The 14,341-nt window shown below is 36.9% G+C and overlaps 2 protein-coding genes across 4 annotated transcripts in view; both read left to right on the top strand.

Moving 5' to 3' along the window:
- Window positions 1–761: 761 nt before the first annotated feature.
- On the top strand, window positions 762–9,773 carry ACTR6 (actin related protein 6). Of its 3 annotated transcripts, XM_032221810.1 has the most exons (11): window positions 765–1,021; window positions 1,783–1,900; window positions 2,136–2,204; window positions 2,669–2,792; window positions 2,923–3,058; window positions 3,151–3,207; window positions 5,154–5,252; window positions 5,796–5,871; window positions 6,034–6,205; window positions 7,784–7,922; window positions 9,370–9,773. In XM_032221810.1, exons 1-11 carry the CDS (start codon window positions 882–884, stop codon window positions 9,497–9,499), a joined length of 1,260 nt encoding a protein of 419 aa, XP_032077701.1. In that variant the 5' UTR covers window positions 765–881; the 3' UTR covers window positions 9,500–9,773. The 3 variants fall into 3 exon arrangements, 2 of the variants coding, with proteins under 2 accessions (XP_032077703.1, XP_032077701.1); XR_004255762.1 differs by lacking the exon at window positions 9,370–9,773 and having other exon boundaries at window positions 762–1,021; window positions 6,034–6,500; window positions 7,784–7,869; XM_032221812.1 differs by lacking the exons at window positions 7,784–7,922; window positions 9,370–9,773 and adding an exon at window positions 6,362–7,649 and having other exon boundaries at window positions 762–1,021.
- A 3,640-nt stretch (window positions 9,774–13,413) lies between these two features.
- The window catches only part of SCYL2 (SCY1 like pseudokinase 2), a 31,791-nt gene continuing 30,863 nt past the window's right edge, over window positions 13,414–14,341 (top strand). Inside the window, exon 1 of the mRNA XM_032221271.1 lies at window positions 13,414–13,579. The gene's annotated coding sequence lies outside the window, so the exon portion shown is untranslated. The remainder of the gene's footprint in view (window positions 13,580–14,341) is intronic.

The following is a 14,341-nucleotide window of genomic DNA, read 5'->3' as shown; positions in this document are numbered from 1 at the left end:
GATAATCATAGAAACGGATTGTTGTTAATTACAAGGCTCTAAGAAAAATCCAGTGGGATTTTCCATTAAACAATATAAAATTATAAATGTATTTTTAAAATCTGCAATGTGCATCACATTCACATGTGTGATCCAGTTGAATAGCTTAATCTCATTGCAGCCAGTTTAAACAGGAATGTGTTCTTACCTAGGTATAAATACAGAAATATAGGGTAGAGTAAAACACTTAATTGTATAGGTTATTTGTAGCTGTTTATAAATGCAAACAAACATTAGGTGGCAAACTTATACTGAGTTACTTATACCAAGAGTAACAGAAAAATATATATTTAACTTTTGGGGAAAATAAAGCTGGCAAAATCGTGCCCCAAACAATTGACACCCCACCCCCCAGCCTTCCTGTATAATAAAATATATATTTAATCGGAATTGGGGAGCTGGAAAAAAATAGAACTCCGCCAATCTACAAAGCATTTGATGTTACTATAAAGATAGGGTTAATTCCGGTTTAAATTTCGTTAGAAGTCGCTCGCGGAAAACTCTTTTATATTCTCTGTTCTCATGCCAGTCTAATGGCAATGACCTGGAGTTTTTGAATGTGCGAACATTTTTTCTTAAAATGAAATCATTACTCCTAGTAAGTCATACATTATAATGAATGAAGAACCGCTTTATATATTACCGCGTCTTGTTTAAATGGACTAGTTTCACCTCCGCCCCGGAACGAAAACAATTAATCCGGAAGGGCTATAAATTAGAATAATTTTTATATGCATGTATCTCAGGTTTTTGGCGATATTCGTTATCTCTATGGGTCTTTTCCCATTCGTTGGAATATATTGCAATAGCCTACAGCCAGAGAAGGGAAATTTCCTAGCCTGATGCGGAGGTTTGAGGAGGGTGGTGCTTCTAGGCAATGGGGCGGAGTCGAGGGACCCAGACATGAAAGGAAAATGGCGACGCTCGTGTTGGATAACGGCGCTTATAATGCCAAGATCGGGTACAGCCATGCTCATGTCAGGTGAGGTTGTTTTTTTCGCTCGAAACAATTATGGACAAAATGAAAGCCTGTGTTCAGAGACATCGTTTTAGGACAATTAACGACTAATCTATGGATTTTCTTACATGTTTCATGTAGGGATGGATCAGGATGTATTGTTACCGTGAACGGAGAGAAATATTCCCAAACTTCCTTAACAAACTCCCAGTGTTTTTTTTTTAACTATGAAAACGTAATTTATTGAACTGTGTTGTTCATTATAAAATGTTTTCCACCAAGGGGAATTTGGAAGAATCTGTTTTCTATTTACAGATGGATCAACGATTTTTGCAAATACGCCTCAAGCATACTTAGTTTATTTGGAGCCTTCTGATGCACAGAAACCAATCCTCCAACTAGATTCTGGATAATTGTCTTTGTGTAATGCTCAAAAAATGCATTAATAATATTTTAAATCCTGAGTTTCATTTGTGTTTTTAAGGCTTTTCTGCGATAAAATCATCAGGCTTTTTTGCAGAAAATATGCATAATAGATTTGGGAAATCTTGAAAAATATGGAACTGAGAATTTAACTATAGGAAATTTTATTGCGTTTTAGGCCCCTTTTTGGTTGCATTGATTTGCTGCTTCCAACTCTAATAAAATATTTAACTTAATAGAGCATTTCCTTTGAAGTGTTTTAATATTGACAGTATTTTGTTATTTGCTTTGTTCACTTACAGATGACAGCTTGTTTAAATATGTATTTAGGAATCCATTAGATTTTTTTTTCCACCCCACAGTGTCATTCCCAATTGTCAGTTCAGATCAAAGACTGCTCGTTTGAAAACATTTACAGCTAACCAATTGGATGAAATTAAAGATCCATCTGGACTTTTTTATATTCTCCCTTTTCAGAAGGTAACTAGAAATATGTCTCAATATATGCATTTTTTGTTTTCCACTTAATTCTTTTAAATATATCTTCATCCTATATGGATGTTCATTCAGCTGAACAGAGGAAGGGCAGTTACATTTTAATCAAAATATAATGAATTTCCCTTTTGATTTTTTTTAGTAATACATATGTCCAATAAATATTGGTTGAAAAAATGGAATTATGCAAGTGTCATATTTATTTATTTTTTTAAAATAGGGATACTTGGTTAACTGGGATGTTCAAAGACAAGTATGGGATAATCTTTTTGGAAAAGAAATGTATCAGGTAACTTGCATTTTTCTTTACCTTGAATATAGAAGTAAGACAGGTGCAAAAGGTATTTAGATCATGATATTTAAAACATTTGCTACATTAATAATGATTGAAAGTAAGTTTTGATTTGGATAATTTGTGGATACCATTCAGTTTTAAAGCTTCAAATGTGCTGTGTCCAATTATGCAACTGGTCATTGTGGGTATTCTTGAATATTGAAAATGGACTGCCAATTGACATTACTTTATTGTGGAAAATATATTTAAAATGGTTTGTTCATTATATTCAGCAATTTTGAGAGAATCCTAGATACAATCTAAAACTTGCTTAGAACAGTAACTTCGTGGCACGATGTGAGTCAATTTAATAATAAAATATAGCTTTAATATGGATTTTGAATTAATATCAGGAAGTTGTTATGTCTGAAGTTTTATTTTAAAAGGACTTTCAGTTCTTGAAATGTTTTTCTTTGCAGGTAGATTTTATTGATACCAACATAATCATCACAGAACCTTATTTCAACTTTAGCTCAATTCAAGAGTCTATGAATGAAATATTATTTGAAGAATACCAATTCCAAGCAGTTCTCAGAGTAAATGGTGAGTGATATTGTCCACTGCCCAGAAAATCGATGATGCTCTTCATCCTGACATTGATTCAACACACATAAAAAATTTTTATGTCGGTCTGCTAATAAAAATAGTTATAATATGGCATATTATGTTTCAGCTGGAGCTCTTAGTGCCCATAGATACTTCCGAGATAACCCATCAGAATTGTGTTGTATTATTGTGGATAGTGGATATTCTTTTACACACATTGTGCCTTACTGTAGAAGTAAAAAGAAGAAGGAAGCAATAATAAGGTAAACATTTAAGCAGTCATGAAAAAGAAATTTTGTTTTAAAAATAAATGAAAATTTCAAATAAATAAATTAAATTTATTTTTAATTTCCAGAATTAATGTTGGAGGAAAACTCTTAACCAATCATTTAAAGGAAATAATTTCTTACAGGTAAAGCATTTATTTTGACTCTGTAAAAGTACCCTATTGAACCCCATCATCAAACAAATCATGCTAGATTAACGTTATGATCTTTGGGAGAATTGCTACTTAAATAAATCAGAGGGTTACTGTGGTCATACTGGACCTCAACAAAACTTTGACAGAATGTTTCAAGATATTCTCTTTAATAAAATGGTAAAATATGGGCTAGGTGATTCTGGTTAGATGGATAATTGACTGAATGACAATATCCAAAGATCTAGAAAATCTTGAAAAGTGGACTATAATTACTAAGATTGATATTAACAGGGAGAAGTATAAAGTTCTGCATCTTGGTAGGAAAAAATGTATAGCACAAATATAGGTTGGAAAAGACTTGTCTTTGCCATAATACATGCATAGATTCTATCCTGTTGTTATTAACCACTAGTTAAACATAAACCAGGAATTCAGTGTAGTTACTAAAAAAGCAAATGCTTTTTATAGTCAAGAGTATAGATAGTCCTCATTTAGTAACTGTCTCATGTAGCACCATTCTGGTTACAAGGGTGATAAAAAATAACTTTATGATCAAACTTCACACTATGATCTTCACAGGTCTATAAAGCAAAGGAAAGCTGAAGTAAGATCAATAGCACAGTAATGGTTTCACTTAGTGATCACTTAACAACCAAGTTGCCAGTCTCAATTGTGTTTGCTAACAAGCTTAGCATGTACATTAAATGGGAGAAAAGTCCAGATCATGGGAGTAATTGTTTTATTCTGCCCAAATCAAGACCCATTTACAAAACTATTCAAATGTGGTCACTACAGATCAAAAATGGACAGTGGCAAAGTAAATTCAGGGGGGACTATGAAAAGCAAGCCTGAGGACAAGTTAAATTATTTGGTTATGTTTAGTCTTCCAAGAAAATAGCAGTCTTCAAATATATGAAGATCTTACATAGAAGGAAATGTGGGACTTACTTTCTCTTGTTCCTAAGAGCAAAACCAAAGCCAATAGCTAAAATTATAAGAAAGGAAATAAAGGAGATTGGAATAGATAGATTTTTTGGAAAAATAAATAGATTTTGGAATCTATTATGGAATAAATAGATTTTTTGTGTGAGCCGCCCTGAGTCCCCTCAGGGAAAAGGGCGGCCTACAAATTCTAATAAAATTCTAAAATTCTAAATTCTAGATGACTTCTAAAACTGTTTCTACCTATGAACTCATTGTACGAATCTTGGAAAGGATATGCCATATCCTTCAGATTCAAGCACCTATGAAGTTTAGCAGGGTTGCCCAACGAATCCTTAACCAGAACTTACTGTAATGATTGTGATTTTAATTCCTCAATTTACCATTAAATTTAGTAACAAACATACCATTTTTTTGGAGTATAACATGCACCTTTCCCCCCCCCCCAAAAGAGGGTGAAAATCTGGGTGCATTTTACACTGAATATAGCATTTTTGGCCTTTGGAAACCCCACTCCCTTCACAAAAATGGACGTGCAGAGGGTTTGGGAGGGTTTGCAAAAAACAGGCCCATTTTTCCCCTGTACAAGCCTCCTAAAGGCTATGCATGCCCTCTCTTTTTTTGCAAAAAACAGGCCCATTTTTGTGAAAAATGAGCTATTTTTTGCTCGTTCCCCCCCCCCGTCCCCAGGAGCACTTTGTAGGCCTTTCAAACTCTGCGTGCCCTGTTTTTCACAAAAAATGAGGCGTGCAGAGAGTTTAGGAGCTCTGCAGAGTGCAAAAACGTTTTTTAAAATTTACCTCTTCAAAATCTTGGTGCATCTTATACTCCGGTGTGTCTTATACTCCAAAAAATACAGTAACTCTGTAGAACATTAAATGTTAATCTTGCAGTGAACTATGAAATACAAAGTTAAGTAAATGTCCTTCAACACTTATAATAAACTGGCAAAGCAAACAGAATAACCTTTTAAAAATTTCTTATAATTTTTCTAGGCAGCTCCATGTTATGGATGAAACTCATGTGATTAATCAAGTGAAAGAAGATGTATGTTATGTTTCACAAGACTTTTTCAAGGATATGGAGATTGCCAAGTATGGTCTTTTTAAATATTTTGATTAAGTGTTGCTTATTAAAGTTTAGAAATTTATAGGGCTTAATTCTAAAATGCATGCCACCTGGTTAGGCTGACATTTTTGTAATTAAAAAGATACTCTTTTGAGTATGTATGGAATATTTTATCTTCTGTGCCCCCATCATACAAATCTGGAAGGAGAGACTAAGATCTTTGAGAAGACCTTTGATTAGGATTTCAGTTTGTGATCTGATCCTTGGAAGAAGGTAGATGTCATTTTCTAGACATTTTTGCCCATAAAGGTGACCTAAAATATTTTAAATAGAAGAAATAATCATATTCAAAATCAAGGATGTGTTACACATTTTTTCTACTTCCAGCATTTACCTAATAATCACATTAAAAGCCCATTTCATTCTTCAAGGGTATTCAAGTTACTAACACTATAGTATTATGTTATATTAAAATATAAGTAAAATAAAATATAAAATTGTTGTGGAATAAATTGTTTTGAGAAACTTTAAGTAATTACTTAATGCATTCTCAATGAATTCTGTTCCAGGTTGAAAGAAGAAAATACAGTGATGTTGGACTATGTTTTACCAGATTTCAGCACAATAAAAAAGGGATTTTGTAAGGTAATAAAATCACTTTAACTGTGTTTAAAGTTTTCAGTGTATGCAAGTAAATGACAAACATTTGTCAATTTGTTGTATGTTGTTATTAAATATAGTAGTTGAATAACACTAAATGTAAAATATAGATTTTACCACTATATGTTTTATAATTGTTTGATGTAGCCAAGAGAAGAAATGGTGTTAAGTGGAAAGTACAAAACTGGTGAACAAATACTTCGTCTTACAAATGAGCGATTTGCAGTTCCAGAAATACTCTTCCATCCTTCAGATATTGGCATTCAAGAAATGGGAATTCCTGAAGCCATTGTTTATTCAATTCAGAATTTGCCAGAAGGTACATTTATTAAAATGGTGTTGCATTCTCAAGGATCCATCTGTGAAGTATATTGCACAACAAAACATTTTATTTTGCTTAAGTAGCTTACAGTTTTAAAGGCAATGGCTTCATTGTTTACAATTATTTGAATATTGTTATTTGCAATAATTACAGGTAGTTCTCAATCAATGATCACTCGTTCAGTGGCCATTTGAAGTTGCAATTGCACCAAAAAGTAATACTTTGAACTGGTCCTCAAGATTCTGACTGTCCCAGGAACCCTATGATCATGCAATCATGAATTGGATACTTGGTAAACAGTTCACACTACAACAGTTGCAGCATCCCACAACATGTGATTGCCATTTGTGGCCTTCCTTATCGGGTTTCCACACTCAAATCTGGGGAAGCTTGCAGGAAAATCGCAAGTCATTCACATTCCAGTGGCTTTTTCTCCTGAGGACCCTTACTGCGGTATCTGAACACACTCCTCCCAACCACCACCAACACACCCTCAGACACATTTTCCCACTTGTAGCACCACACTCAAAATGGTTGCCGGATCATCCAATAGCAGCCAACCTTGGTCTTGCTATATCTGTGCTATGCCTTGACAGTCACTCACACATCCTCACACACTTGGCCACAGCCACCTCCACCCCCCACTATGTTCATGCCATCTTCAACAGCCATTTTTTCACATTCCTCCATTAGGCATCTTTCAGACTGCATGACAGCCACCCATGCATTTTCCCCTATCCAGCTGAACCACTTACCTGTCTATCAGCCTACTTGTGATCCACCCGGGACTTGCAACATTCTGCTAACTTCCCTATTGACTTTGCTTATTGGAAACTGGCAGGAAGTTGCAAGGAAGCACTCACTTAATGATCTGCAGTCCTCAGTTAATATCAGTGGTCTAAACTATGTGATTATGTGACATTGCATTTTTGACTGCATCGTTTAGTGACAGAAATTCCGGTCCCAATTGTCATTGTAACCCTAAGACTATCTGCATTTATATTAAGGATGCTACATCTATAAAATTTAATAAAACATTACAAATGATTAAATATCTAGTTAAAATGTAATTACACATTACATAGGAAACCATTGTTAGTATTAATATGCTATTGTAAAAATGCAGTAATTACGTACCAGTGTAATCAACAATGCTGGACAAAAGTAAATTAAATCAAGTATTTTGAAATACAGGCTTTAGCCTTTTGTGGAAATAAGCTATTATGTTTGTAAAATAGGTAAATATTAAGATGATGGTAGGAGTGCCTTCATGTGTTTATTCCAGGTTAAAAACAGTCATAGGCTGGCATAGCCTATCAGATGGCTGCTATTAAGGGAGTGACACACATGCATTAGGTATATGGTTAGCTCAGATTAAGATTTTTGTTCCTGTTACACTTACAGAACTCCATAATATCAGCAATAATGCCAATTTTTACTTTAAAAAAAAAGATAAATCTAAATTATTTCTACCTCTCTCAGGCAAATTTAAACTGGCAATTGCTTTTTCTTTTACCATAAAACCAAACAGATCAATTCTGAATATTAAATTATCTTAATCTTGTTTGTCCACAGAAATGCAGCCTCATTTCTTCAAGAATATTGTTTTAACTGGTGGGAATTCTCTGTTCCCTGGGTTTAGAGATCGTGTTTATTCTGAGGTTCGATGCCTCACTCCAACAGATTATGAGGTTTCAGTTGTTCTACCAGAGAAGTAAGTAGTCTTCAATTAACAAAGTTTCTTAATTTTAAAATATGATTTTTCAATGTTTATATTAAATTTTCTAATATTAATTTAGGAATGAACGTATTCTAGTTCCAAAATATCCATGTAGTATTTTATATATTGCCTTTTTTCCTAAAAATTCTCACCTCTTTTTCAGGCTCTCATTTGTTTTGTCTACCCATGATTTTCCCAGTCTTCTCCTTTTGCTCAATTTATTTATTTAGTCATCATCTTAGTTTATCTAGCTATCTATATCATCTATTGGTCTATCAATCAATCAATCAATCAAATTTATTTGCCAACTGTCTCACAGTTAAAGGCAACTCTGAGAGCTGACAAGATAAAAGACAAACATCTGACAATTATAAATAAAAGAATAACATTACAAAAACTAAAACAAGATAAAAAAGCAAGGCTTTGGAGGGAAGAGGTAGGGCTGCCTTCTCTATTAATGCACCAACCACCTCCACCAACAGCTTCTACTTCAGGACTCCATGCCAGATGGCATAGCCAGGTTTTAAGGCTTTTACTGAAATCTAAGAGAAGGTGGTTCTTAATCTGTGGCAAGAGGTTTCTATTTTTGTATTGTGACTACGTCTTTGATGTTTCATATATAAACCAAGGACCCCCGACCTACTTCTTTCATATTGATTACTCACTTTGTATTCATTTATACTTACACTTTGTCTTTGAAGGCAACGGTATTAAACTGTAGTGTCAAATGTTTTAATAGAGAAATGGTCCAAGAATCAAAATTGGAAGGGACCATTCAAGTTATTGAGTTTAAACCATACTTAATGTAGCAATCCAGTTTCATTTATCTCAGACTGTCTAGCCTTCATGTTAACAAAAGGTAAAGTTTGGACAGCCATTTGTCCAAGATGATAAAAGGATTTGTGTCTTGGGCAAAGGTTAGATTAGAAAATATCTGAGGCACCTCTTTACTTTCTAATGAAGAGGAGGCCACAAATGCATTTAATTTAAACCATTCCCACACAATTGAAAGTTATGATACCCAGCTCTCACTTCTATATATACAATATATAGGAAATTGGAAAAAGCACACACACATCCATTTTTGTTTCTTCCAACAAAGATTCATCCCTCACAACAAATTCTGTCTTGCTCATGACATTTCTAAGCAAATACATAAGTTAAAACTTCATCATCCATTTAATAAATATTCTATCAAGGTACACAATTTCACATGCTTGCTCTGATTTTCTGGTTTTATCTGCTCACATGGATAGGTGTAACTTGTAATCATTCCATTCATTTCCCCTGTGGAATACAACTAAATTAATCATAACCAACTTGGTCTTAAGCATATTTATTGTACATGCATTATACAAGTAATGTTTCCTAGTATGGTTAATGTAAATTAATATCAATTTTATATAGCTTGCTTTTAAAAGGCTGTTTTATTTATTTTCAGTCCTATTACTTATTCCTGGGAAGGTGGAAAGTTGATTTCTGAAAATGATGATTTCGAAGATATGATAGTAACAAGAGAAGACTATGAAGAAAACGGGCATAGCATATGTGAAGAAAAATTTGATATTTAAAGTACTTCCATATAAGTGTTGTATAGATCAGTGATGGCAAACCTTTTTTGGCTGCCGTGCCAAAAGCAGGGGGAGCACAGGGAGGTTGTACGCCGGTGTGTTACACCTATAATGCTATGTGTGCGCCCCTCCAGCCTATGTGCATGCACACGATCAGCAATCCCACCCGATTCCCGTTTTTGCCACGTTTTTTCGCTTTTCCAGGCTCCAGAGGCTTTCTAGGATCCAGGGGAAGGCGAAAACAGCCTCCCTGCCCCCCCCCCGACGCCCTCTAGAGGCCTCAGGAGCTTCCCTGAAGCCTGCAGAGGGCAAAAAACGGACCTACAGGGAACCCAGAAGTTCGGGAATGGCGACTTCCAGTTTGTCCGTAGGGCCGATTTTCGACCTCCTGAGCCTTTAGGGGCCTTCAGGAGGCTTCCCTGAAGGTTCCGGAGGCTGAAAAACAACCCTACAAGCAACCGGAAGTCACTTCCGGTTTGTCCATAGGGTTGTTTTCCGCCCTCCTGAGTCTTCAGGGAAGCCTGAAGGCTCCAGAGTGGGAAAAACAGTCCTACAAGCAAACCGGAAGTCCATTCCCGAACCTCCGGTTTGCCCATAGGGCCGTTTTTTTCGCCCTCTGGAGCCTTCAGGGAAGCCTCCAGAGGGCGAAAAACATGTGTGCTGGCCATTTGACAGGGCAATGCCTCACGTGCCCTGACAAATGGCTCCGCGTGCCACAGGTTCACCATCACAGATGTAGATTGTCCATTGTAGTGATATTGTATGTTGTAAGCTGGTGCTGTGCCCTAGAATAACCAATATTGATGAACTGATTATATATGTGCGTGTGTACTTATTTGTGTACATGAGTATACAAATGTATATATGTATATATTGTTATTACTGATCACTGAATTCATGGTAGATATATGAATTCTAATGAAAATAACTAGAAATAACTCCTTAAAGGAAGTGTTAATATATCAGAATATTTTGTGGCAGAGATGAATTACAAATTTTTAAATGTACAGTACATATGAAACTTTAATGTATATATATATGAATGCTTAATTTTGGATTCTAGAAAGATAATTATGTATAACTCAAATGTATGTATAAGAAAGCTAGTTCATTTTTTAAAAAATATTTAATCTTGATCAATTTAATAAATGGGTAATTTTATCCAGAAGTCCTTTTTATTAGATCTGGTGAAAGAAAGGGCAGCAGCTACTAAGCTGAAGACAAAGGTAACGAACTGCAGTGTCAATTTTCTTAATAGAGAAATATTCCAAGGAATTAAAATTGGAAGTGGCCATTCAAGTTATTGAGTTTAGATCCACGCTTAATGTAGGGATTCGGTTTCAATTCTCTCAGACTGTCTAGCCTTCATGTTAACAAAAGGCAAAGATTTGACAGCCATTTGTGTGAAATGATAACAGGACTCCTGTCCTCTTGGATTAGAAAACATCCCAGGGTAACTTTCAGCTTTCCAGACCCCACTATGATTTACTTGTGAGGAAGGTTTTTCTAACATTCAGTTAAAATCTGTTTTTGTAACTTAAATCCTTCTCTGGAGTTTAATAGAAAAGTGGTATAACATACAGTAATGCTTCAGCTTTATCAAGGTTATTAGTATCTAGCTCCATTAATGTCGCCACATAGAATTTAATTTGTAGTCTTCATTAAAGTTCTAACCCTCATTGCTGTTTTATAAATTTGTGGTAATTTTTCCAAATCCTTTACAAAGTGAGTTCAAATCTGAATATAGAAAAGTAGTTGTGGAGGGGACTGACAAAATTTTCAATGCCTGATGTGTTTCAAAATAGACATTTGTTCCAATAATATTCTACAGGTATTCTGTTTTTCATATATATGTTTTACTTATAATAGGAATAAATATGTATAACCTGGTCCTTTGGGTGGTTGTGAATTCATGTAGCTGGAGTCAGGAGATATATTTTTTTCTTTTAGGGGAGGTGAAATGCCACTAGTTTCAAAAGAAATGGTAATGTGCTGGCTTTTGAAGAGGCTGTTTCTATCCAGCTGTATTCGATGACTTGTCTTCAAAGTTATCTTTTGGAACAAGATTCTACCGAAGTTAGGGAATTAATGAGATCTAAAATGAAATGGATAATGTGATCCCTTCCAGAATTCAGGCAGGTACATGAGAAACAGGAATAATTTATCTGAAGCATTACCTTCTTCAGAACTTGCTTACAGATTAGAGTGCTTGATAGCATTCAGTAATTCAGCTATGGTTGAAAAAGCACCTTTGGGGTCTATGGCAGTGATGGTGAACCTTTTTCACCTAGGGTGCCAAAAGCACGAGCATGTGCACTATTGTGCCCACTCCTGTTGCTGCCCCCATAACAATGCCCCCTATGCCGTGCATGTGTGCATGACACCCCCCCCCCCTGCTTTGTGCCTGGATTTCTAGAAACCTGGGGTAGGGCGAAAACAGCCTCCCCCCCCCCCCCGAGGCCTCCGGAGACCAGAAACGGCCCATTTTTCAACTTCCAATGGGCCCAGTAGGTTCGTTTTCCACCCTCCCCAGACTCCAGAGACTTGCTAGGAGCCTGGGGAAATAAAAAACGGCCTCCACCACCCACCAGAGGCCAAAAACAGCTCATTTCCCGATTTCCAGTTTGCATGTTGGGCCGTTTTTTGAGCTCTGGAAGCTTCAGGGAAAACAGCCCAACTCGCAAACCGGAAGTTTGGGGATGGAACACATAAGTTCGCCATCATGAGTCTATGGTATCCTTGTTTGTTGTCAATGTCACCACTAGGACGAAGTGTGAATCTTTATTACAGTACATGCTAAAATAAGCAGCCTCCTCAGAAATGCTAAGACAAAAGATTATATTGAGAAGCAACCATCAATGCCAAGATGTTTATGCATCTTGGACTTTACATCCATGATCCACAAAATCTGAATCTTCTCATAATTCTATTATAGTAAGTCAGTCTCATGCTGATCTTCAGAATCTGAGATTATATAATCAGTTTGTATCAGCAATTTCTGCAACAAGTGGCAGCGGCTGATGCAAGTAATGATAACGGTAAAGTATGCATTTATGTAATTTCATCACAGTATATACAATATATAAATAGATAATGTGTGTGATGAGGTAATTGCATATATAATTTGCTCTCCTGTTCCTTTGGATACTCACAATTCATACATTGTTTATTAAATAAAGTACTGGTAGTCCTCAACTTATGACAATTGAGCCCAAAATTTATGTTGCTAAGCAAGACAGTTATGTGAGTTTTATCCCATTTTACGACCTTTCTTGCCACAGTTAAGTGAATCACTACAGTTGTCAAGTTAGTAACCTGGTTGTTAAGTGAATCTGGCTTCCCCATTGATCTTGTTTGTTACAAGGTTGCAAAAGGTGATCCCATAACCCCGGGGACACTGCAAGAGTCATAAATATGAACCAGTCGCCAAGCGTCTGAATTCTGGTCACGTGACCATGAGGATGCTGTAATGGTGATAAGTGTGAAAATGATCATAATTCACTTTTTCCACTGCCGGTGTAACTTTGAACGGTCACAAAACGTTCTAAATCGAGGATTACCTGTACCACTGGCAGAGCTCATGCAATATACTAAGCCACCACAGAGTAAGCTAAAACTATGCCCTATATTGCAAGGGGTGAAGTCAGCCTTCGCGGTGAGAGGAGAGCCCAAAACCGAAAGGGAAGTTACAGCGCCTTCGTCTGAAAGCTGCAGCTGAAGCACTTCTGAGGAACGCTCGCCTGGGGAATGGAACGCGTCGATAACAGCCGCGAGAAGCCCCCGGACCGCCTCACTCCAAGGCCAACCACTTGAGCAGACAGACGATCAAGCTCCCCTGACACTGAAACTACCGTTGGCGGCGCAAGCGGTGGGCGGGGCTTCCTCTGGAACAACTTCCGGCCCTGAGACCATCTCCTGCTTCTCTCGCAGTGACAACAGGAGAGGCAGGCGGCGGAAGCAAAGGGGAAGGAGCCCGGTCAGGTTGGGGCGGATGAGGTGGTCGCCATGGCGTAGCCGAGCCTGGTCTGCACTTGGTCAGCCACGCCCCACAGTGGGGTTGAATCGTTTCTTCAGGGAGAGGTGAGCCGGGTTGAGGGCCGCCTTCGGCTCTCCGGTGCCGGAGAGTGGCCTTAAAATTTTGGAGCGGTGAAGGGCCCCCCGTTTTTCTCCCTCCCGAGTCGCAAGGCGGGCCCGAATGGTGTAATGTGGGCAGGCAGGGACAGGGAGAGTTGGGTGACGTTATTCCTCTCCACCGTCTCTTCTGCTAAGGTGTTTTTCTCGATCTGTCGGGAGCGACGTGGCGGAAAAAAAGGAGTAATGAAAGCGAGCTTCTTAACTAACAGGCTCTTCCGGTTAAGAGGAAGGGCTGCTTCAACCTTCTGCTTACACGGTGAAAATCCCGTATCTGTTTTAGGCGTTTACTTATCCGAAAGAATGGGCTGCTATTCGTACATCTAGTCTGACATCTCAAAAACTACCAACGTTTTTTTAAAAAAAATAATAGAAGCACTTTTGCTCTTAAGTGATTCCATCGTTGATTAATCTTTTTTTAAAATGGACAATGGAAAAATCTGTATGTTTATTGAAATACCAAACTGAGCATAAAAGTAATATGGGCTGAGTATATTTCATCTGTTTTAATTGTCCACTTATTGCACCCTCTGAGAAAACTTGCTTGGGAAGTCTTAAGCCAAAACAGTTAATGGGATTGCCCTGTTTTGAAAAGTAGTGGTTCACAGAAATTTAATTCTTTACTTTTTTATGAGTCATGGGTCTTATGAACCTTTTTCTGACAACTTACTAAAAGTGATTTCTTGTGAGATATGGAAGCAGCTAAATAGA

This window comes from Thamnophis elegans, chromosome 7, assembly GCF_009769535.1.
Source record: "Thamnophis elegans isolate rThaEle1 chromosome 7, rThaEle1.pri, whole genome shotgun sequence".
In the NCBI taxonomy this organism is placed as follows: Eukaryota; Metazoa; Chordata; class Lepidosauria; order Squamata; family Colubridae; genus Thamnophis; species Thamnophis elegans.
The sequence above is the reverse complement of the archived record's forward strand: the minus strand, read 5'-3'. Positions and strand labels throughout refer to the sequence as shown.

Excerpts from the sequence above, each read along its gene's own strand:
- ACTR6 (XM_032221810.1), top strand. The coding sequence starts at position 882 with ATGCGGAGGTTTGAGGAGGGTGGTGCTTCTAGGCAATGGGGCGGAGTC. Across the intron at positions 2,793-2,922 it reads AGCAGTTCTCAGAGTAAATG|CTGGAGCTCTTAGTGCCCAT; the intron begins GTGAGTGATATT and ends ATTATGTTTCAG. Across the intron at positions 7,923-9,369 it reads TCAGTTGTTCTACCAGAGAA|TCCTATTACTTATTCCTGGG; the intron begins GTAAGTAGTCTT and ends ATTTATTTTCAG.